Source organism: Sciurus vulgaris (genome assembly GCF_902686455.1).
Source record: "Sciurus vulgaris genome assembly, chromosome: 7".
Classification (NCBI taxonomy): domain Eukaryota; kingdom Metazoa; phylum Chordata; class Mammalia; order Rodentia; family Sciuridae; genus Sciurus; species Sciurus vulgaris.
In genome coordinates, this window is record NC_136467.1 from 48,902,706 (window position 1) to 48,927,573 (window position 24,868).

The 24,868-nt window shown below is 36.9% G+C and overlaps 2 protein-coding genes across 5 annotated transcripts in view; one reads left to right on the top strand and one right to left on the bottom strand.

The window, feature by feature from the left end:
* Window positions 1–13,189, top strand: part of COL10A1 (collagen type X alpha 1 chain) — a 44,130-nt gene extending 30,941 nt beyond the window's left edge. The window contains exons 2-3 of one of the 2 annotated variants that reach the window (XM_079146281.1): window positions 5,021–5,188; window positions 9,251–13,189. In XM_079146281.1, coding sequence (XP_079002407.1) covers window positions 5,035–5,188; window positions 9,251–11,139 — 2,043 coding nt within the window. In that variant the 5' untranslated portion in view covers window positions 5,021–5,034 and the 3' untranslated portion in view covers window positions 11,140–13,189. Of the gene's footprint in view, window positions 1–1,959; window positions 5,189–9,250 lie in introns of those variants that run through there. The other variant, XM_079146280.1, reaches the window with a different exon arrangement.
* NT5DC1 (5'-nucleotidase domain containing 1) overlaps window positions 1–24,868 on the bottom strand; it is a 128,287-nt gene that overhangs the window by 99,769 nt on the left and 3,650 nt on the right. For 2 of the 3 annotated variants that reach the window (XR_013764908.1, XM_079146288.1), the window contains exons 2-6: window positions 21,418–21,509; window positions 19,673–19,744; window positions 17,441–17,547; window positions 14,877–14,956; window positions 13,196–13,280 (exon numbers count right to left, since the gene is read on the bottom strand). Coding sequence is in view for 2 of the 3 variants with exons in the window: in XM_079146288.1 (XP_079002414.1) it covers window positions 13,196–13,280; window positions 14,877–14,956; window positions 17,441–17,547; window positions 19,673–19,744; window positions 21,418–21,509 (436 nt within the window). In the remaining variant the exon portion in view is untranslated. The remainder of the gene's footprint in view (window positions 1–13,195; window positions 13,281–14,876; window positions 14,957–17,440; window positions 17,548–19,672; window positions 19,745–21,417; window positions 21,510–24,868) is intronic. The other variant, XM_079146289.1, reaches the window with a different exon arrangement.

Below are 24,868 nucleotides of genomic sequence, written 5' to 3' on the forward strand. Positions count from 1 at the left end.
AACCTATATCTCTCACCATGCACGAAACTCAAAATGGATTAAGGACCTCGAAATCAGACCAGAGACCCTGCAGATTATAGAAGAAAAAGTAGGTCCAAATCTTCACCTTCTTGGTCTAGGACCAGACTTCCTTAACAGGACTCCCATAGCACAAGAAATAAAAGCAAGAATCAATAACTGGGATAGATTCAAACTAAAAAGCTTTCTCTCAGCAAAGGAAACTATCAGCAATGCGAAGAAAGAGCCTACAGAGTGGGAGAATATCTTTGCCAATCATACTTCAGATAGAGCACTAATCTCCAGAATCTATAAAGAACTCAAAAAACTCTACTCCAAGAATTCAAATAATCCAGTGGACCAATGGGCTAAGGAAATGAATAGATACTTCACAGAAGAAGATCTACAAGCAATCAACAAACATATGGAAAAATGTTCAACATCTCTAGTAATAAGAGAAATGCAAATCAAAACCACCCTAAGATTCCATCTCACCCCAATTAGAATGGCGAATATCAAGAATACGAGCAACAACAGGTGTTGGCGAGGATGTGGGGAGAAAGGTACACTTATACATTGCTGGTGGGACTGCAAATTAGTGCAGCCACTCTGGAAAGCAGTGTGGAGATTCCTTAGAAAACTTGGAATGGACCCTCCATTTGACCCAGCTATCCCACTCCTTGGCCTATACCCAAAGGACTTAAAATCAGCATACTACAGAGATACAGCCACATCAATGTTCATAGCTGCTCAATTCACAACAGCCAGACTGTGGAACCAACCTAGATGCCCTTCAATTGATGAGTGGATAAAGAAGCTGTGGTATATTTATACAATGGAATATTACTCAGCCATAAAGAATGATAAATTATGGCATTTGCAGACAAATGGATGAAATTGGAGAATATCATGCTAAGTGAGATAAGCCAATCTCAAAAAGCCAAAGGAAGAATGATATCGCTAATAAGTGGATGATGACACATGATGGCGGGAGGGAAGGGTTAGTGTTAGGGTTAGAGTTAGGGTTAGGGAGGAGGGCAAGTATGAAGGAAGGAAGCTCTGTATAGAAGGAAAAGAGGGGTGGGAGGGGTGGGGGGAAGGGAAAAAATAACAGAACAACAAATGTCAAACAACATTACTCTATGTAAATTTATGATTACACAAATGGTATGCCTTTATGCCATGTACAAACAGAGAAACAACATGTATCCCATTTGGTTACAATAAAAAAAAAAAAAATAACATCAAAATATCAAAAAAAAAAAAAAAAAGAAAAGGCCTTCTTAGCTTCTGGAGAACTATATTGAAATATCCAATGATGAACTGGTACAACATGTGGAATTAGTTTCAAAATTTGAGAGGTAATGAACAGAAGGCTGACTGGTACATAGGCATTCATTGGATACATTCTCCCCACTTGTAGGTAACACCAAAATTTCCTATAATAAAGTTAAAAAAAAATGAGCACAAACAACAAAAAGGAAAATAACTAATATTAGTAAGCTGGCAATAATATCATATCAGCATTCCAACATTAGGAGTGGATTGTGACCACCTGAGGAGTTCTAGCAAAACTGAGTTTCTGAATCACCACTATCTTAATGAAACCCAAAGAGTAAATTGTATCACAATGAACAAAATACGTCATACTCCTTAGGACTGCAAGAATGGGAAAAAGAGGCTGAGAACACTGTGTAAACACCTTAAGGGTAGAGGACATGCACTATTCATCCAATATTTACCTCAATTCCTGACACTTAAGGAGGTACTCAAGAAATATTTGGTCAGCGATGTGCAAACGAATAGACAAACTTAATAGTAGGTAAATCCTAGATGTGCAAAATATCATTCGTAGCTGATTAAAAAAATCACTCAGAAACTGGTTTTACAAAGCAGGACTCTCTTTCAATGGAATGGGTTTCCTTCATAAAGCCACAGACTAGTCACTTCTTACAGCTTCAAGTAAACAAACAGAATAAAAATAGTTTTAAATACACAATTGGGTGGGGTGTGGCTAGCAAATACTCTGATTCTACAATCTGTTTTGCACAAGAAGTGCTTCTTATGTGACTAACAAAGCAAACAGTAGTCAGATTCTGTGTGCTGAAATAAATACACTATTTGTAAAAAGGGTTGAACATCCAAGGCTTACCAATGAAGACACCACATTTCCCAAAGCTAAAGGGGAATATAGAATGACAAATATCCATATATATTTACATATCCCAAAGACATACAACCACGGAGTATGAATTTTTTTTTGTTGTTTTTGCAAATCTAAAGTACAAAAGAGAGCCAAGTCTACCATATGACCACGGGGAACAAATACTTGCGAACAAGAATAATCCAATTTTAAATCTGAAAGGAGCTTAGATGCTACCTAGTTCAAACTTCTATTTGTGTTGATGAAGAGAAAGACACCTAGAAAAGTCAAGGTGAAAAGTTCTGAAAATAGAGTACCACAGATGAACAAATGGTCTACACAGGTGCAAAACACTAGGTATGTAGGGCTCAGGATTCATCGTTTAAATGTTCACAGGAATGATATCTAGTGGTATGTAGTGAGTGTATATGTGTGTGCGCGCACATGCACGCACTTAATCATATATACACACAAAACACTAAAAAATAAACATATTTCTAATAATTCCTTTCAAAATGAATTCTTCAGCCTAGATCTGAAGAGCACCTTATAATCTCTACTTTTTCAAATCTTGTCCAAATAGACCATAAAGAAATGGAAGGCAGCTGTTTTCTTTCACTTGTCTTTTACAGTCTCTTACAGATGGAGCCAAGTTCATATAATTAAAAGCTATTCCATATATAATTGCCAAATGATGAGACTGATTAGAATAAACTCTCCAACTGCCAATAATCTAAACTGATATAAAAGCCACATTTTATGTATATTTGAGTATTACACAAAGACATATATGGCAATGTTGGTTTTTTTAATGTGGCAATCAGCAAAATGTTAAAGTGAGAAGAGACAGGACACTGAGAATGAGTTTTACATTTACATTTTTTTGCAAGGTACTGTATACAGGCTTTATTTAAATACACACAGGAAATTCCCTGCAGGGGAGGGTTGAGGAAAAGGAACAGGAAAAACCATTATTTCAATCATGGGTCAATTACTTTAATTACTGATTAATCCTGAAACATACTACTTTAATTTTAGGGAGATACAAAAATGATGTATCTATTCTGTGTATGGAATTTTTCTTCTCATCTCATTCATCTGTAAAGTTGACTGGATTTAGATCCAAAATGATGGAATTAAATAAGATACAAAATTTGGTCTCTGAACTTCCTGTCTTTATTAGATTTTGTAGGATCCTGAAAACTGATCTAAGAGTCTCTAATATTGTTAAAGAGAATACTAACTACTAAAATTGACAATGATGATGTTTATTTCCACCTTTGGGGGAAAAATGTTTTTAATTGGGATGATACAAGATCCCTGAAGGAAATTGCAATGTAAGCCAAGAGTATTTTTAAAAACCTAAAAGCAAAGTTTGAGGAATTTTTTCACTTTTGAAACGAACACAGCAGCCCTATGTAAATAAACATAATGAGATTATCAAGTTAAGGGCTTTTGCAAACTCTATGCCAACTCTAAAGTAAAATCCAAATTTAAGCAAGAGTATTTCAGGCCATATTCAGAACAAAGTATAGTATTGGAAATAAAGAATCTAAATTCTTTAGGAAGAATATGTTGCTAACTCTACTAGCAAATTCACAGATGTCTTGCATTTGTCTGAAAATTTAAAAATATTTAATATGTATAAATTCAAAATATTTAATGCTCTCACTTTAAATTTCTTTTACTAGCTTCTGAAGACTTACACTAAAATTCTGAAATGCCAAACAGCCTACCCACATCTCACCATTTTGTTTTTTTCTCTCAAGTCCATAAATATATAAGAATTGGGCTAAGCTGTGTTCATAAAAATTTTAGGGACATTAATGGACACATTGGTGGCTTTATATAATAATTGAAGAATTTAGATGATGGTTTAAATCCACATGCTGCTTCAAGAGTTCTTCCCCTATTTTTATATATTACCAAATATTTTCAACCGAACAACACAAGAATGTGTTTTTCAAAAATAATAAGGGGAAATCATCATTCCAACATGAGCTAACATTGGAGCAAAAATTTCTAAAATAAAATTACAGAAAGAATGGTGTATGGTTAAAACTATTAATATATATTTAAGACAAAGAGTGTATTTTTCAATAAGAAAACAAGGAAAAATAGAGGTCAACCTGATTTTATATGTCTGCCCAATAGAACTTTCCACCATAATTAGTGCTTCCCACCTCTGAGGGGAGGGGCTTAAGCTCAGGGTAACCTCAAGCAGTGAGGAGAAGACTGTATAAATACCTAAGGGCAGCTGCAGAGAGGGCATCTTCTGCACTGCCTACCTGGGCAGAGGAGGCTTCAGAAAGCCACAAGACACTAAGTCCAGGAACTCCCAGCACCCAGGTAAGTCTATGGACTGAGGGTCACTATAGAACTCCACTTCAGCTTGCTTGAAAAGAAACTTCAGTAAGTTAACTCTTTGGGATTCTTGTGCATTATTTTTAAAAATGGCTTTCTACTAAAATGTACTCAGAAAGGTTTATTTGTATCAGTCTATATAAAATAATCCTAATAAAACCATATTGTACAAACTTGGCCTAATCTGAATTTCAATGTATTTAGAAACTAGTAGAACTTTAGGATATGTTTAAGATCCAGAATTACTTAATACAGTCATTTAATGATGATTTGTGTTTATTTGTAAATCACTTTATTTTTACTTGATTACTGGAATGTAGCATCCCAAAATAACTAAGATATATATTCACAAAATTAAAAAAATATTTCTCATTAATTTATGGCATATATTGAAAATATAAAGGGTTGGATTAAAAAGCAGTTAGTTAAATAAAGAATTCAACTGTGCAATATCAGAAAAATGAAACAGGTCAATCAATACAAAGCTACATGAAATAATCCTTTTCTGTGTTCCAGAATCCACTGAGAATATGCTGCCCCCAATAACCCTTTTGCTGCTAATGTCCTTGAATTTGGTTCATGGAGTGTTTTATGCTGAGCGATACCAAACACCCACAGGCATAAAAGGCCCACCATCCAACACCAAGACCCAGTTCTTCATTCCTTACACCATAAAGAGTAAAGGTAAACTGAATTGCATATTTTGCTCTATTAACCAGTTGGTTGTTGCTTTCTACAGTCTTAATGATAATGTCTTTGACAACGATATCTTTAACAAAATGTTTTCAACTCTGGTATTGAAAATTTTTAAATTAGTCCAAATCACAACAAAATGATTTGTGGATGTAGAACAATACTCCTTATACTATAAACATAATAGATTTAACTGACGAATACTAAGGAATTTTAATATATGGAGTTTTTTCCCCCTCTAATGAGGCTTTTATACAAATAACTATCCATAATCCAAATATATTAATTCAACCAAAAGTAGTTAAATTTAAAATATTTAAATAATTGTACACAGAGAATAGAAGGCTAATATACCTAAATACTTACACATTTACTGCTAAAACACATTCAGCTAGTCTACAAATATACACAAAACTGAGTCTCAATAAGTCAAATAGGCAAATGAAGTAGCAATCCTCAGAGCTATTTATATATCCCATATAGTTTAGTGGTTAAATGCACAGTACTAGCTGTGTGACCTGAGGTAAGTTATTTTTCCTCCCTGTGCCTTTGTTTCCTCATTTGTAAAATAACAAGCAGCAATCTCTAAGGGGTGCTGTGAAGGTTATCAAGAGGGTTAACTCCTGTCAGATGTCTTATGTTTCACTATTCCTATACTACTAATAAACTACTAGTAGTACTTCTATTTCCACTTCTACTACTACTACTCTAGTGGCATGGCCTTAGATAAGTTTTAACTTTCCTCTTGAATCTACTCCTCATCTACATGGCTTTCTCTGCTACTGTGAAGAGCACTGAAATCCTCAAAGAGCAATGACAAGGCCTTATCCTCACTAATTCCACTTAACAGCATCTAATACAAACTGCCTAGAAAGCATCAATATAAACTGACTGTGGGCTTCAGATTCCCTTTCCATAAATTTTAAAAATTTTAGTTATATACTCTTTCCTGTAAATAAAGCTAAGGCCATCTGTAATAAACCTTAAACAAAATATTTTAGGGAACAACCAATTTAAGCAAATGAAATTTGTAAGATGGTATTGTTAAGAAGATGAAACAGTATTTCATGAAAGGCAGCCTAACATTTAAAAATAGAAGCACAAAAGATATTATTGAATGTACTGAAATATAAATAAAATAAGAGAAAGAAAAGAAAGAGTAAGAGACAAGGAACGTGCTTTTACCTCACTTGAAGCAACAAATGTGATATGAAATGCTACGACATCCAACAGTGGGTCAGTACTCTCTGGTCACAAATTCAGACTTTTAAGTACCTTATCAAAGTCATAATAAGCAATCTTGAATTAAAAATAAAATGCACCACTTATACAAAGTTAAATCTATTTCTATCATCTCACCTTAATGTCCTCTAACATCCAGGCTATTTTTGTAGAACATATGAAAATAGCTTATTAAATAAGAATTTCAGAAGTTCCTTTAATCATTAAATACACCTTAGTCTCTTCTTGGTAATGTAAGACAGAAAATCAAACACATCATCATCCACTGGCAGGCATTAATGCATAACAAGAAAACGGTAAGTTGGTAACAGAAATTCAGAGTTCCTATGCAATTCCTAGGCACATGTGTTCAGCTAAAAGAGCACTGTCAAAACACACTAAATCATGCTGCAGAGGACTCCACAGCTGCTAGGCAGATGCAGGTAACACATTCTGACACAATCAACCACTATTTCAGTTTGTGGACATTTAAGAAACTTATTAGTAGGTTGTAACCATCCTTAAGGATGGTGCCACCCTAATCTCGTTTTTTTTTTTTTCAGCTGGCGAACTACAAACAGGGGCTGTCCTCCAAAAATTCAACAAAAATCAATTTTTTCTTGCACTGAGAGGGTTAGAACAATTAGGGCAACATTCCAAGATGACCACCCTGTTATTGGAGTTCTGGCCTCAAAAGGCACCCAATAAAATAATTTTCAATAAGATATGTTTTACCTCTTTTAGCAGTACAACAGCTTTCTAGTCAGACAAAGACAATTATTTCAGTATGAACAAAATCCTTACAGCCAGATTCTGAAGCAAACCCCTATCTAATATAGTTTATATTTAAAAATTCTATTTTATTACAAGTCATTAAGGAATCCCTTACTTTCTCACCTATTCTACTTGTAATATACTGAATCCAGTTATATATTCAGATTCAACATGAACATGTACTAAAGTCAATGAGACATGTGTTACTATATGGAAATCTCCTCCATAAATTAATTTCTCACTGTGTCTTTTTTCTGTTATAATTTTCTGAAAGTTCATGGGAAAAGCTATATATTTGAATGTCTAAAACTGAAATATAACTAATTACTATAAATACAAGGTTCCTAAATCTAAAATATCTTCCTATTTCAGCATATCTAGTTCAATGATTTGTTCTATATTTTATGTATGTCAAATGTGTTTCCAATCTCAGGAACATCTCTACATCTCTACCTAAGAGAATAACATTAGTAACTACTATTGGCTGACTATTTCTTACATGCCTGTCAATTAATATGAGAGTTTTTTTTCAATTTTAATACATTGGTGTACTGACAGCTAATAATTCAAGGGAATTAATTCTCAAAAATGTTTTCAAAGGCAAATTACAATTCATTTCAATTCATTTGATAATAATTCTCTTTAGACTACTTTTTGAGTTTTTAAGCTGTTAAAGATTTAGGATTTAAGTCCATTGGTTTTTTTTTTTTTTTTTTTTAACAAATGTAGCTCAAAAGTCACAGCTATAGGGTAGGGACTTAGCTCATTGGTAGAGTACTTGCCTAGCATGCATGAGGCCCTGGGTTTGATACTCTGCATTGCCAAGAAAAAAAAAAAAAAAAGTCAGGCTATAACAGATGTTCAGGATTTAAGCAACCTATCCAACTACTGTTACATCACTAAATCAACATTACTATGACCAGTTTTTCAACAGCCTAAGAATCTAAATAGTATAAGTAAGCATTCTATGTTTCTGAAAATGTATTAAGAAGAAAATGATTTTAACGTAAATTCTAAAGTAAACATTAAAAATCATATGCAACTTTATGTCATCTTTGCTAAGAATTTCCCTGAGAAATAAGAATATTTTATGTAGACGCTTATGATGATTATTATCAAAAGACTAACATGGTAACACTTTCCTAATGTTATATACTAATGCCTGCAGTGCCCTGTTACAACTCTCCTTTGAGTGACCAAAACAGCCCGGACCCTCTTAAGCTTTTGTCATGTAGTCACTCATTTTACTCTGGGACTGAATCCCCTATAGGACATAGCCTGTGCTTTCATACATTTCCCTCCATTTTGCTTAGCACTTTTCACGTCACTGAATAAGTGATTACTGAGTTTAAGTTTAGCACATCAGAAGTAGTTCAGTTAAACAAACCCATAGCATTAAAAAATAAAACAACATTAATTTGCATTTAAACATTAATCCTATTTTATATATTCACACATTATATCTGATTAACTAATTCTTTGTTTCAATTTTAAGTCAATAAGTAAAAGAATAAAAACTCACAATATATCCTGAAGTTAAAAAAAAAAAAAAAAATCAACGTAAGCCTAAAATATTCGGCAGGACATGGCAGATGTAAATTAGAATTTCACTTAACTCATTTATGTCTTACAGGATAGCTTTTGTGAAGGAAAACTGTTATAGTTCCTAAAAATTTCTCTCCACTTGTCTTTCTCTTCCTTTTCTGTCAAATATCTTTTTTTTCTTACTTAAGTAGATGAGCTTTCCAAAACAAATGTGATGAATTTTCTACTTTACTCTTATTCTAGAAGAATTCTTGAATGTCAAGTTATTTTCATAGATCATCAGGATGTAAAGAAAGTACCATGGTAGCCATGGTGTTGTAAAACTCTCTTTCTCTAGCAGTATTTTTCAAACACTATAAAATAAATCATCCAGACTTATTTAAGACTGGTTTGGAATGAATGGCCCTGCACTGCCCTGTCTTGATTGATATTTTGAAAAACAGTGATCATCTTTATTTAATGTTACTAACCAGTCCCCTCTCTGGATGATATATCTATTGGTGTGTCTTTTAGGTGTACCAGTAAGAGGTGAGCAAGGTATTCCAGGTCCACCAGGCCCTGCAGGACCTCGAGGGCACCCAGGTCCTTCTGGACCACCAGGAAAACCAGGCTATGGAAGTCCTGGACTCCAAGGAGAGCCAGGGTTGCCAGGACCACCAGGACCATCGGCTACCGGGAAACCAGGTGCGCCAGGACTCCCAGGAAAACCAGGGGAGAGAGGACCATATGGACCAAAAGGAGATGTTGGACCAGCTGGTTTACCAGGACCACGGGGACCGCCAGGGACTCCTGGAATCCCTGGCCCAGCTGGAATTTCAGTGTCAGGAAAACCTGGACAACAGGGACCTGTAGGTGCCCCAGGACCCAGGGGCTTTCCTGGAGAAAAGGGTGTGCCAGGAGTCCCTGGTATGAATGGACAGAAAGGAGAAACAGGTTATGGTGCTCCTGGCCGCCCAGGTGAGAGGGGCCTTCCAGGCCCTCATGGTCCCATGGGACCACCTGGCCCTCCTGGAGTGGGAAAAAGAGGTGAAAATGGGTTTCCAGGACAGCCAGGCATCAAAGGTGATCGGGGATTTCCAGGAGAAAGGGGTCTGACAGGCCCACCAGGTCCCCAAGGTCCTCCTGGGGAACGAGGACCAGAAGGCATTGGAAAGCCAGGAGCCGCTGGGGCTCCAGGTCAGGCAGGGATTCCAGGGTCAAAAGGTCACCCTGGGGCTCCAGGAATAGCTGGGCCACCAGGGGTTCCAGGCTTTGGGAAACCTGGTTTACCTGGCCTGAAGGGACAAAGAGGACCTGCTGGCCTTCCAGGGGGTCCAGGTGCCAAAGGGGAACAAGGGCCAGCAGGTCATCCTGGGGAGCCAGGTCTGCCTGGACCCCCAGGAAATATGGGACCCCAAGGACCAAAAGGCATCCCAGGCAACCATGGTCTCCCAGGCCCTAAGGGTGAGACAGGGCCAGTTGGGCCTGCAGGACAACCTGGAGCCAGAGGAACAAGGGGTTCTCCTGGCTTAGATGGAAAACCAGGGTATCCAGGAGAACCAGGTCTCAATGGTCCCAAGGGTAATCCAGGGTTACCAGGCTCAAAAGGTGACCCTGGAGTGGTAGGACCGCCCGGTCTTCCAGGCCCTGTAGGCCCAGCAGGAGCTAAGGGAGTGCCTGGACACAATGGTGAGCCTGGGCCAAGAGGTGCCCCTGGAATACCAGGTACCAGAGGCCCCATTGGGCCACCAGGTATCCCAGGATTCCCAGGATCTAAAGGTGACCCTGGAAATCCAGGTCCTCCTGGTCCAGCTGGCATAGCTGCTAAGGGCCTCAATGGACCCACTGGACCACCAGGGCCTCCAGGTCCAAGAGGCCATGATGGAGAGCCTGGTCTCCCAGGGCCTCCAGGCCCCCCAGGCCCCCCAGGCCAAGCAGCCATGCCTGAGGGCTTTATAAAGGCAGGACAAAGGCCCAGTCTTTCTGGGATGCCTCTTGTTAGTGCTAACCAGGGAGTGACAGGAATGCCTGTGTCTGCTTTTACTGTTATTCTCTCCAAAGCTTACCCAGCAATAGGCGCTCCCATCCCATTTGACAAGATTTTGTATAACAGGCAACAGCATTATGACCCGAGAACTGGAATCTTTACCTGTAGGATACCAGGAATATACTATTTCTCCTACCATGTACATGTAAAAGGGACTCATGTTTGGGTAGGCCTGTATAAGAATGGCACCCCCATAATGTACACCTACGATGAGTATACCAAAGGCTACCTGGATCAGGCTTCAGGGAGCGCCATAATCGATCTCACAGAAAATGACCAGGTGTGGCTCCAGCTGCCTAATGCCGAGTCCAATGGCCTGTACTCCTCTGAGTATGTCCACTCCTCCTTCTCAGGATTCTTAGTGGCTCCCATGTGAGCACATTCCCAGGGAGTAAATCTAAATCTTCTGCTTGGAAAGGTATTTCCCAGCTCCATCCCACCCACAAAATGCATACAGAGGTAGGCTGAAAATAATTTTAATTTTCCAAAATACGTATTTGAACTTTTAGGCCTATAAATTTTCCCCCAGTAAAAGCGAGCAGCAAAGGTAAATATGTGAAGACCCTCTTGAATTTCTAGTCAGCAATACTAAGGCTCTTAGAGATTTTCTGTGAAATCCTTCAATGTTTAAAAATTTCTGCTAAGTTAAGAAAATTATTCCAAACACAAACACCCAGAAATAAGCTTCTAAATTACATTAAAATTTGGTTTCAGAAACTTAGCATTTCTTTTTAAAATAAGCTTTTTTCTAATAACTAATAAGAGAACTTTTAGGAAACATTCAGGAGGTATCACATAACTGAACAGAACTTAAATACTTGAATAATGAAATTCAAGACACTGTATACCCTAAGGAGTTTCAGATGGTGCATTAATACAAGGCTTATATGGCCCCTTTCATTAAGATTGATTCAAATATACAGGTGCATATATGCTTTTTTGAAGCTCTCATAAGAAATCAAAATATTATGTTAAAATGAATCTAAAATGAAGGTGCTTTAGTTATAAACTTTTCAAACTTTTGGGGGATTGCAGAAAAGCTTTCTAAATACCCGGTACAACCTGGGACAACAGGTGTCTGACTTATTTATTTTACACAAGTGATTAATTTGATTTGATTCCTTACTGAGTCTTATGTAATATCATTCTGTGGGTTTAAAGAACATTAGCATATGAACCTTGTACTTCTCATTCTGGTGAAATTATAATTAATGTCAAGCATTTCAAAGTCTGTTAGAAATGAAAAAGACATTATTTATTTATGCTCTGTACTGTATTTTTATATTATTGTTTAAAACTTTTAAGCTGTGCCTCACTTACTAAAGCACAAAATGTTTAATCTACTCATTTACAAAGCAATAAAATAACATCAATAGATTTTAATGCTGAATTTACTTGAAAGTGATAATTTGCTATTTTCATCCATGCTTTTAAGGCTTTTCATTTTACAAAGTTAACGAAGAGAAAAACAATAAAGTGGTGTGCGGCTTTTATGGTTATTATCATTTATGTCCCCCTATTGAGGATGGGCATTACACACACCCAGAACTCAGTGTGGACTTAGAAGAGGCACCCACAAAGCCACATGCAGCCTAAGAGCCAGGGTTAAAGGCTAATGAGTGGGCACAGAAAAGTGAGAACCTCACCCCAGGGTAGCAGTTCTTTTCTGGGAGGCAAAGTAGCAGGTGGCATAAAAATATGTAATTTGAACAAATATTCTGCAATTACTATTTACTGCCTTGGCAATGTTCTTTAGTCATAATACTTAAACTTATTTTGATGGCTTGATTTACATTGAAAGGCAAGCAAGCAATTTTTTAATGTCAATCCAAAGGCAACACTTTTCTAAGATGAAAAATACTGTTCTTGAATATCCATCAGCCCACTAGTTGAATCAAGGCAGTCAGTTTCTAGTCACTGGAATGAAGGCATCTACTTATTCCTTAGAATTAGTCTTTGTGTAACCTGAGCAAATGTGCAAATGAAAACATAAAACCCTAGGCTCAAGGGTGGCAATAACTCTGTCCCCAATTCTGGGCCAACCACTACTGTTCCTTAAGCAACAAGAATGGAATTTCCATTGGCAGGCAAAATGCATACAGAGGCAGGCATCTACGCACTATAAGCGTTACTGGTGTCACTAACCCTCACTCCCAAGTCAGGAAACACAAAACTGGATTTTAGTTCTAGAGAACCCACGGAACAATTCTACTGGTAGGCATGTGAAAGATAACTTAAAATACTGGCAGTTAGGACCATGTAACAGACATGAATAAAAGAACCTTTTAAAACCAGAACTAACTTCACAGCAATATTTAAGATCAAATTAAATCCTCACTAAGGAACACAGCAAAAGAGGTGACTTCTGTCTAATTCCACAGACACACAGTGTTTAACAAACATCTATCAGGAAGCCTCTCTTTGTTACTTACCCTTGAAAGCTGACATTTTAAAATTGTGTTGTATACCAGCAACTATATCCTTCCAAAAATCAAATGTTTTTTGATCACTGTTCTGCTAAAATAAAAAAAAAAAAAAAGTTCCATATGTAAACAAATACAATAATTCTGTTTCTAAGCATAGTGGAAAATGCTGGCAATTATAGTATCACTGGATTCTAAGATAAGGATTTATGCTTTAGAAAACAATAGATTCATAAAGGTCTCCTTTACTCAATGTAATTTTAGAGAGAGAACTCTTCCATGAAAATATTTACTATGTACATACATTATGCATACAAATATATATACTATGGTATCAATGGAGCCAAGAAACCTGAAGCTCTAAGGCCCTAGAATCTGGTTATTTCAGAATGCAGTGAGCCTGAATCTAAATGTAAAAGAGCAGCAAGTCACTACAGGAGAGATGAATTAGGTAGGTTCCAATTCCAATTTGTAAGTCATTTTTATGACGAAGTTTTTAACCAGAAAGCAAATAAATATTACATTAAAAAAATACACTTCTATAGCCCTTGTTTCCTTGGAAACATTAACAGTGTCTTATCTAAACAAAGAATACTAGACATTTGTATACAACAAAACTACAAATTACTTTACAACTGATACATTTTGAAATGGCAGTACAGCTCTCTGGTATAGTACCTGCCTAGCATGAGTGAGGTGCTGGGTTTGACCTCCAGCGTCACAAGGAAAAAACAAACAAACAAAACATCTGAAACATTTTGTTTGTGGTAACTATAAAATAAGACATTGCCTCTGTTTCATGTTAATGAACACTTCCATAAATATACCAAAATTATTGCTCGACAGAAACTTTCACAAACACATGACTGTAATTCTAACTAAAGAGCAAACCATTTGAACACACTGTGATTTTAAAAGACAGTATGTGCCAAAAGGAAAGCAACTCAGATATAAAAACATTTACTCATAGGTCTTAATCTCAAAGTATGAACTGATAAAACTAGAGATCTATTTCATCTTGATATATAGTATAAAGCTAACATCTAGATATATTAAACTATTAAAAAATGAGTTTAAAAATTTCATCTCACTGGACACGGTGGTACACGCCTATAATCCCAGTGATTCAGGAGGCTAAGGCAGAAGGGTCATGAGTTCACAGCCAGCCTCAGCAACTCAGCAAGGCCCTAGGTAACTTAGCAAGACCCTGTCTCAAAATATAAAATAAAAAGGGCTGGGGATGTGGCTTAGCAGTTAAGCATCCCTGGATTCAATCCCTGGAAAAACAACAATAAAAATTTTCATCTCACTTTTCTGGTTTTATATTATTTGGAATGATTAAAGACACATGGGATATATGCTTAATTGCCTTTACCCTTTCACCCTGCAAATGAAACCACGAAAATATTCTTTCAGATCAGTTCTGTATTTTCTTTTTCTGGACTTTTGCACCCCCTGCTGGAGAACAGATTTATTTTCCCTGGGGGGGAAATGGTCACTGCTATTTAATTTTTCAAAAATATTTTGACCAAATTTGCCATGTCTTTCTTCCTTGGTCACCTCTGAAACCACAAAAAGTAAAGTAAATAAAATCTCAGCCCAAAAGTAACATATCATTAAATCATCTTATTTATGACTAAACACATATCATAGATTTTTTTTTTTTTTTTTTTAATGAGTGTTTACTCACCTTTGTTAAAGAATCCACCACCCTGGCACACAGAAGAGCTCCTGGCAGGTCAAAGTAATTATCATAAAAATAATACTTTCCTAAAAAAAATAACAAAAATTTCAAAATTGGAAACAACTCATGCATGTGGGATACACAGAAACTTGACTAAAGGGACAATGGACTGTGGTTCATTTATTTGTACAGCCACCATTTCAATTCAAAATGGCACTAATACAGGCTGCCAATGTCTGTGAAGGAGCATTTAGTTTAAGCTCTAAGGACAATATATGAAAGGTAAAATAGACATCTACAAGTTAAGTATTTTACTTAAAAAAAACTTGAGTGACCTTAAAAAATATAAAAATAAAAGCAGGATATATTGCAAACATAAAATGGAATAGGAAGAAGCTACAATTTACGTTACTGATGTCACTAAATTTCAAAACAATCAACCTGACACTGGAGCCCCTGAAGAACTCTACAAATGGTGCCTTTCTGTATTTGTGCTGGCTGGCCCACTAAAATCCCTCATTCAATTGGTATGCCAGCAGAAAAATTTCAGTGCAACAAGAGAAGAACCAGGGTGATTTGAGGAATAAACACCACACCATGTGAGTACATGGTGGATTACCTTAGGAAAACACAGGTGGACAAGACAGGTACACTCATTCCAGGATCTCATGGAAGAAAGGCATTAGATTTATTCTGTATGTCCTTGGACAGAATCAAACCTGAGCTGTTACATGTGCCACTTTTGGATCCGCTGTCCCTGGACAATACTTCTAATGGCCCATGTCATATCCCCATGGCCCACATCTGAGTCTGGCCACAGCTGTGCTGAACAACATCAAACACCTCAAACACAATAGTGTTACCTGCTTTATCCCACAGTCCTTGCAGCCATTTGGTCCCTGTGGCCAACCTCAACCAATGGGTTCAAGAGCCTGTGAATGAACATCACAGCCTCCTGTCCCCCAGACTGGCAACTCTAATAGGTATTCCTTGTTTATCTCCTCAGAAGTTTCAGTGGAATTCAGTGCCCATTGTCCCTTACTTCTACAATATTTAATCAACAACATGCTTTGATTACTTAATGTAAACAAAGTGCAAACAGGTTGTGAAATCATAGGACTTTTTTCTTCTTTCACATGTTTCAAAATTTTAAAAGTTTTATTATTTAAAGACATTGCCTTTCCTTTATTATGTGTCACAGCCTAACTCCCTGGGTACTGGGCACATGGATGGGAAATTCTTGCCAAACCAATCAACACAATTTACAGTAGATAAACTCCAAGACCAGCCTTGGAATGATCCTGGGTAAATTAAGCACCAGAGGGAGATGTTGATTAGAGGAGGCCCTGCCCTCTAGTGGACAAAGCAGCAAGCAGAGTGTGTCACACTGGTGAATGCTCTTCTTGGTAGCCCCTAAATAGCTCACTTTTTCTTTAGAATCTTCCACTTTCTGAATGAATTTCCTTTTAGCTATATGTCTAGGTTTTCTGGAAGAAAGGATGAGCTTACTCAGAATTGCTAAACTCTGGAGAGATAACAGTAGTTCTCCATCATCATTTTGAGTAAAAGGTTCTGTACCCAGTTTGACTCAAGAAGTATGAGAACATTTTCTATCTAACCCCAGTGTGAAATCTGGTTTTCTTATCAACTTATTTTATGATGAACACTTCCTAATGCTTTCAACTCACTACAAAAACAAACAAAACTCTCAAAAGATGGCAAATATAACAAAGTAAGCCCAGTAGTAATAATCAATAACTGCAACTATTTTCCAGTTACTACACTTTCTGAAAGAGAAAGGTACATTTTAACACTGTAGTGTGGGAGAAAATGGCAAAACCATAAAATAAAATAAAATAACTAGAACAAATGAAAAAGTATCACAAAGACCATTTAATAAGATCCGTTTAGAAAACTGTTTTAAGTATTCCCTTTTAATTTATACACATCAATGTTTGAAAATAATTTTTGAAAAAACATTTCATATTTAGTCTTCATGAAGATTGTTAAAGACATTGGAAAAGAAAAAAGTGAAAAATCTTTTAAAATATAGGAAAAAAGGGCTAAGAGTATATAACTCAGTGGTAGAGCACTTGCTTAGCATTTGATCTCCGGCACCAATAAATAAATAAGAAACTAAAATAAAAAGACAAAAGATGCTAGAACTGAAAGTAAGGGAAAAAATTCCAGAAAATAGGAGTGGTAGGTAATGTGAATATGAAGAGACATGGGAGCTGGAGAAGGAAGACCAAGGACTGAGCATGCAACAATTGATAAAAAATACAAATGGCTAAGGAATATATTATTGCTAAGTGCTAATCTTCTTCACCCCAGAACAAGTGTAAATAAAAGGAGCATCAATCAAACTTTAAGACAGTGTGAAATGCTGCTAACAGCATTCTGAACCAGTTGCCAAAAAGAAATCAGACATATCTGGAAAAAGAAATCCATCCTATCATTATAAAGTCAATGTTTTTCCCTTGTATATTGTGCCCAGCAAAGTACATAGAGGAGGGTCTTCTCTATGCTCACAGTGCAGATTCAAGTTCCAAAGAAAAGGGGTGTCATACCTGAACGGCAAGGCATGCCATTTTCTGACACAAAATGCTTCCATTCCTTCTTGCCATATGCCTCTGCCAGTGCCTCTGGAGTCATCATCTTGGTGCCATGGCTTGCCCTGGTTTTAGGAGATAATGCATACTACTTATTAATGGCTCCTTTGAATGCCTCTTCCTCTAGCACTGAGACTGTTGATCCCAGCTGCTAGAGCTATCAACATTTTTTTTTTTCCTATTTTCAAATGGGTGACTTTCCTGCTTGGAATTCTACAATGCATTTCTACTGACAGCCCTGATTCTTCCTCCACTTAATCCACCCACTAGCAAGTGATTAGGAGCAACTTGCTCTGGGGGCAACACTGTAACCCACCACTTTTTCCCGGAGAAGCTATTGTTTCAATAAAAGATGAGATGAACATAACTGGAACAATTTTAACATGACCATATGGATTGGGTGGGAGGCTGGTTCTGGCACTAGTAAGAAGAGCAGCAGGTACCAGAGTTTAAGTACAAGTTATCCAGGCCACAGGAGGCAGGGGAGGAGGTCAGGTGATTGTGAGCACATGCTCACAATACTGCAAAGATGAGAGGGAAACTTGCCCACTAAAGGACACAACAAAAGCATGGTGGGACATAGCAAGAGGACCAAGGTGAAAGAGAACAAGACAAGAAAGTAGCACTTGTGTGTGCCCAAAATACTGCTCTGGCATCAACTGGGCCAGTTAAGAACTTCCTGTAGGGAAAGAAACAGTTGATATTGTATGTAGTTTATTATGAGAAATTATAATAATAGGGAATACCACTATTATTATCTTGCTATTATATTGTGGTAGCAAGATGATACGAAGGGAAATAAAGGAATAAGAAAAGCAGGGAGTGGGCAAATAGCTCAACTCGCAGAGCGCTTGCCTTTTGTGCACATGGACCCGGGTTCGAATCCCCAACACCTCGGAAAACAACGTGGTGGCTTCAAAAAAAGTCTTCGGACTATGCCAACCCTCCCTTGTCTCAACTTTTGGAGCTCCAGTGGTGCAATCGGTTAGCACACGGTACTTACAAGAAAAGCAAATGGAGGGGAACCATAGGTGGGCCTTTATTTATAAAAGGCTTCACATCTTAGAATGCTCATGTCAAAATGGAGGAATCCTGAATGGGAAATATGATTAGAGAAAGAAAGTGCATTTTTGGAAGAAAGAAAGTATCCAGAAGAAAAGCTAAGAAATGCAGGAGAAACTTCAGGTTAGCCAGAATTTGATTAGTGAAGGACAGACCCTGGGAGAGGGTGACAGACAAATTAACAATGAGAGACTGACTCAAGAACACTGTGCCAAAGGGACCACGGAGTAAAAGATCATGGTTGAAGCTGCACAGGGTGCATACGTATGTATGTATACATGCATACATACAGGCATACACACCCTATCTAGTTGCCTGAGAAACACCACATACAAATAAATTATGAAATAATCAGAGGTGAGTTCACACCTGCTCTAGTTAGATGCACCTTGGGGAAACTGTGAAAGGAGTTCAAGAATACATGGTGAAAAACAGACGCCCACTCCCTAGTGCTCCTTGAAAGACTCAAACCAGGGACAGGAACCACCTCCTGACTGCTTTCCATATGGTTACCAGTACCTGAGAGGATTGGGTACACTCAGACGAGAGAAGGATAGGTAGTCAGCACTGAGTGTGGAAGAGAGGGAAAGGTTCGTGAGGGCTCCAGCCATCTAGAAAAACTTCCAGAAGGAGCTGGGTTGCATCATGGACCCTGCATGATGGATGCACATTTAGATAAACGGGGAAGAAAGGGAGGTATACATAGACCACCAATCCCTACCCAATATCCATTCCTCCTTCCTCTTCAATCAAAAGAACACTCTTTTACTCTAGGCCCCTATACACCTAGCTAAAACAGAATAGTTCCCAGGCTTTTTTGCAATAAGAGGTGGTTGATGAGATGAAGCAAGTTCCTAATTTTCTATTGTATTTCCTGCAAATATTTTGAACTAAATTTAAAGGAGCTAGACCTTTAAATCTAAAGCTTATAGATTTATTTTTCAATGGCTCAATTAATCCATATAAAGACACATAGGTAAACAAATTACCTGTCATCTGATTGACTAAAATAAAAGTGACTTTTTATTAAACTGTTTATTTAACTCGTACCTTAAGGATCACATGCTACATAGTAATATTGTATCCTGGAGAAAGTAAGATTTTAATTTCACAACTAAATTTTATTACCTGAGCACGGTGCCATTATCTGCAAGTTTAATGAAGGTCCCATCTTCTAGATCCAATGCCAAACCCTTGCAACTAAAAGAAAAGTCTGACTATTAATCATTCATATATTTAGCTAACTTAAGAAATAATAATCTATATTATTCAAAAAAGTTACAATGTTACAAAGGGAATTTCCTGCGCAGGCAAATGATATGTTAATCAAACAAGAAAACTGAAGGATTGTAAAATTAAATATCTACCACAAAACAGGCATATAAGGAAAACTGTTATGTAGGCAAACATAGGGCGGTATGTTTAGTTTGTAAAATCTTTAGGCTTTAGAAAAGTCAAATCTGACACTCAAAAGAGAAAAAAGAAAAATAACCTGAACATTTTCCTATGCCTCTGTTAAAATGTGCAAGCGTTATTAAAATACACATCTCACTCACACACACACACACACACACACACACACACACACACACACCCATTTGTATTCTACAAGTTAACCTCTCAGAGTGTTTTCTATGCTATTTAGGATTTGTCTCAATTTAGGTCCAGGCATAAGAACTTGCCTTCTGGGGCAAGGTTTATTACTGAAAGCCAGGAAAAGAAAGTCAAATACTAAGTTTTAAGTTATTTACTATAAAGGACTTGTGGGATTTGGGGAGAAAAATGAATATAGATTTATTATTTGGAATAATAAAAGCAAGGAGGTATAACTGCCTGCAAACACCAAGAGATTACACTAAAATGAAAGGCTGCTATTGCAGAATTATTTACATTCATTCACAGTAAAATTTCCAGAGCTAATTGTTTCATATAGTAGGATGTTTGTGCTTCTTCCTTTTATTTAAGGGATTTATCAAAAGATTAACCAAATATTAGAGGAATGTATGATCTATGAACATTATACATGCATTTTGGTGTTTTAACATTACTATTAATTTCAAACTGAATTATTTATTTATTCATTCATTCACTTTTTCATTTATCATTTATTTATTTTTGGTGCCAGGTTCTGAAACCAGGGGCACTTAACCACTGAGCCACATTCCCAGTCCTTTTTATTTTTTTAATTTGAAACAGTGTTTCACCAAGTTGCTTAGGGTGTTAAGTTGCTGAGGTTGGCCTTGAACTTGTGATCTTCCTGCCTCATCCTCCAGAGCTGCTGGAATTATAGGCATGCGCTACAATTCAGCCACACTGAACAATTTAAGGTGGCTTATAATTTTTGTTTGTGTTGTTTAAATGAGGAAGAAAGACACAGGAAGCTTTGGGAAGTTGAGCATCCTAAACCAGGAAGGAAGGGGGCAATAAGAGGCAGGCAGGTTTGCCCACCCAAATTACCGAAAATCAAACGTTCTAGTTAAGTCACTTAAGACATGATGATTCTTCTTCTTCTACTGTTCTTTTATTTGAAGGATAATACATCAAACTTTTCTATAAAGATGCAAATTTTACTTCTTAATAACCTTTGAAACTTTTAATTATAACAAACCATACAAAATTATGGAATTAGTCACCTAAGCTCTTAGTTTATTTTCAGATTTAATTAAGCAAGTCTTAACTTGTTTAAAGTAGAAAATATTAGCTCATTAGAAAACAAAATTTAGTGTAGAAGGCATTTTGTCCTTTGACTAGACTTCACAGTTTGCTTTCTACCTTTACAAAAGTGAAATCGGTAAAATTTTATCAGCAACAATTAAGAACCAGAGGGAGTGTGCAGACATTAAAAAAAAAAAAAAAAAAAAAAAAGGACTTACCAAAAATCCCAATCCTCTGGGGTCACAGTGAGCAATTCCTTATCATACCCTTTCTCCTTGACTAGGAACTGAGCAAAGCTATTATAAATGAGCTGCAAATAAGGGAAGGAAAAAGAGAGATTAAATATGAAATTCCCTGTTCATTCTAAATTTCACAGATGAAAACTGCATGAAATCATTAATGGAAACAGGTAGGAGAAAAATATCTATAATTATAAAATTCTGCATTTTAATCCCCCTTCACAAGCAATTTATCAACCCCTGTGAGCCCCAGGCAGCTATCCTGTTCAAATTTATACCATCAGTATACAATTATAAAACCAAGGGCAATTATTAATCTTACTCCCAAATTCTAATGGATTGGAGATCATCATCAAGTCTTGACCAAGCTTTCCAATTTACTTAACACATCACCGAGACAAGAAACATGTTGCTTGCTCTCTCATTACATCTGTCCTTTGCATCCTTGCTGGGAAGGCCCTATCTCAGGGGACTCTCAAAGTGAAATGCACAAATGAACCAGGCAGATAATCTAAAGGAAGAATTGTGAAGTCATGAGCCTCTACCAGGTACAGGAAATTGTTCTTATTTCTCCACAAAAAGAAAAACAACTGAGGAAGAACAAAGGAAGCCTTTGGAAGCAAGCACAATGGTAAATGCTAACTTCTGATGGATCGAATTTCTCAACAAGTCCTAGACATTTGATTCAAATACCCATTGTTTATTTATAGGAACTGGCTCAATTTTTAAAGAACAGTGTACACCAAACAAAAAGTGGACAAAAGGTGGATGATGGTCCACATAAGTCCTACGCTGCACCTCAGGAGAGTATCTACAGGCCAGAGTCATATGCACTTGAACCTGAGGCACAAGAGTGGTCTGGGTCTGACTGAGCAGTATCCAAAAGGGCAAGCTGAACAATCTGGCCCTTCTTCTACAGATGTTAAGACTGTAGGTGGTAAGAGCATGTCATGAACAAGGGAGAACAAGGTACAGTGCAAAAGAGTGGCCTCCTTGGGGTGGTGATAGTTACTCTTTTACCTGGAAGATATAGCAGTGAATTGGGTGAATCAGGAGAGGATGGAGAGCAAGTCAGGTGCAGAAACTGAGGGACCTGCACATAGCTGGAGTTATGGGTTTGGGTGGGGTTTATGTGTTAAGAAATGGGGATAGGGAAAGCAAAGGAGCCTGTCAAATAGGGCTGTTCTCTGTCATAAAGCAAATTAAAATCACTAAACAAGTACTCCCATCCAGTGCAAAGTGACCCTAATCCAGGTCAACTGTTAATACCTGCATCACTTCAACATGATATTGCAGCAGTTCTCAATCCTGGGGGTGACTCAGAACCACCGGGGTTGCTTCCTAAAACCACTCAGGATTCTTACAGGGATGGAAAGGGCATCTACAGAATTCCTGAAGCCCACAGAGGACTGAAAATCACTGACTTACATATTTTGTGGATTTTTACTATATTGTTTAAAATAAATTAAAAATGTATTTTTAGTTAGACAAAACCTTAGGATTCATTTTACATAATTATGAAAGCATGGAATTCAATTGCTCTAATTCAGTCCCTAGTACTTTTCCTTCCTTTCCCACTACTCTACTTGATTTTTCTGCTATTTACTCATAGTGTTTTTTTTTTTTTTAATTAGTGACTTATGGATATACATGATGGTGAGGTTCACTGTGGCATATTTATATATGTACATAATAAATTTAGGTCAGATTCATTCTATTGTTCTTCCCTTATCCCACTCCTCCTTCTCCCTCAATCTCCTTGTATGTATAACTAAAAAGAACCAATAAAATTTTACACACATACACACACACATAATGGAGTTTTAGTCAGTCATAAAGGTCATTATGTCATTTGCAGGAAAATAGGTAGAACTTGAGAGTATCTTGGTGAGTGAAATAAGCCAAACTCAGAAAGTCAAGGGTCATATATTCTCTATGCAGAAGCTAGAGATAAAAAAATAAAAAAAGGACCTCATGAAAACAGAAGAGAGACCAGGAGAGCTGAGGAGAGGGATCAAAGAGAGGGAGGAAGGAAGGGAAAGGGCAGACACTGGAGAATGAAAGTGATCAAATTATACTGTCATACTGTGTGTATTATGAATATGTAACAATAAATGCCACTATTATGTATAGTTATAATGCCTCAATAAAAAATAAAGTAAAAATAAAAGTAACTGCCAGGCGTGGTGGTGCATGCCTATAATCCCTGTGGCTCTGGAGCTGACAGGAGGATCATAAATTCAAAGCCAGTCTCAGCAACTTAATGAGGACCTTAATAACTTAGTGAGATCTTGTCTCAAAATAAAAAATTTAAAAAAAGGGCTGGCTCAGTGGTTAAGTGCTGCTGGGTTCAACCCCCTGTACCAAAATATATATTTTAAAAAAGTAGCTAAAAGTACAGAATATTCTCAATTCCTTGCTGAAGACTTGCATAGTTTCTTCCATTTTCCCTAACCTTTTTCTCTCAACTTTTATTGGACAGCAAGAATATTTTGATTTTCCAAAAAAAATTAAAAATTCTAGCCATTTCCTCTATTTGTTTTTACTGAAAGAGAAGGAAAGCACATAGGAGGTTGGCAAAAAAAAAAAAAAAAAAAAAAAAGGAGCAGAAATAAATATGGCCCACTCTCAACTGTTAAAAACTGATAACACATACAAAGAAAAAAGAAAAATAGCTGCTGAAGAAATTTAATTCCAGCTAGCATCAATTTTTCATTTGGGATAAACTCAGGATGCTCCTACATTTTTAAATATGTTCATTCTTTATTCTTCAGTTTTTTTGTTGCTATACTGAAGCATTCACATTCTTATGAATTGATGATGTATATGCAGTTGAAATCTTAAAGACAGAAGAAATGAACTATCTTGATTATTGTTGAATGATAGAATTTTTTCATTTCTATAGTCTGGTGATATGCTGAATTCAGATTTTTTTCTGTTCCGTTGTCAAAACGATTCAATCTGCTAAAAATAATTATCACTGCATAAACACATTTCTGTCAAATCAAGAATTGCTTTCATTAAAATGCCTGTCACATTTTAAAAAAAAAATGCTTTGAGTCACACTGAGGTACAAAGTACTATGGATGATAAAAAGTACACATTATGATCCTGCCTTCCACAACTAGTGTCGTGGGGTTAACAGACATTAAGTGCTTAGCACAATGCCTGGCATATGGGCAAATCCAATTTAAGTATTTGCTATTATTATCACTTGTGTGCTGATCAAAAATATGAGAACAAAACATCACTCAGACTTATACTACTTGCCTATTCCTGTCATAGCCTGTTTCAAGTTACCCCCAGTTTACCTGACTGTACACTTCCTGAACATTGATCAGGTTTTCCCCTGCAAGCTATTGCATACCATTAGACCTGCCTCTGGTCAAGGCACTTGAAGTCTCTGGCAAGAGGGTTTCTCACACTTAAG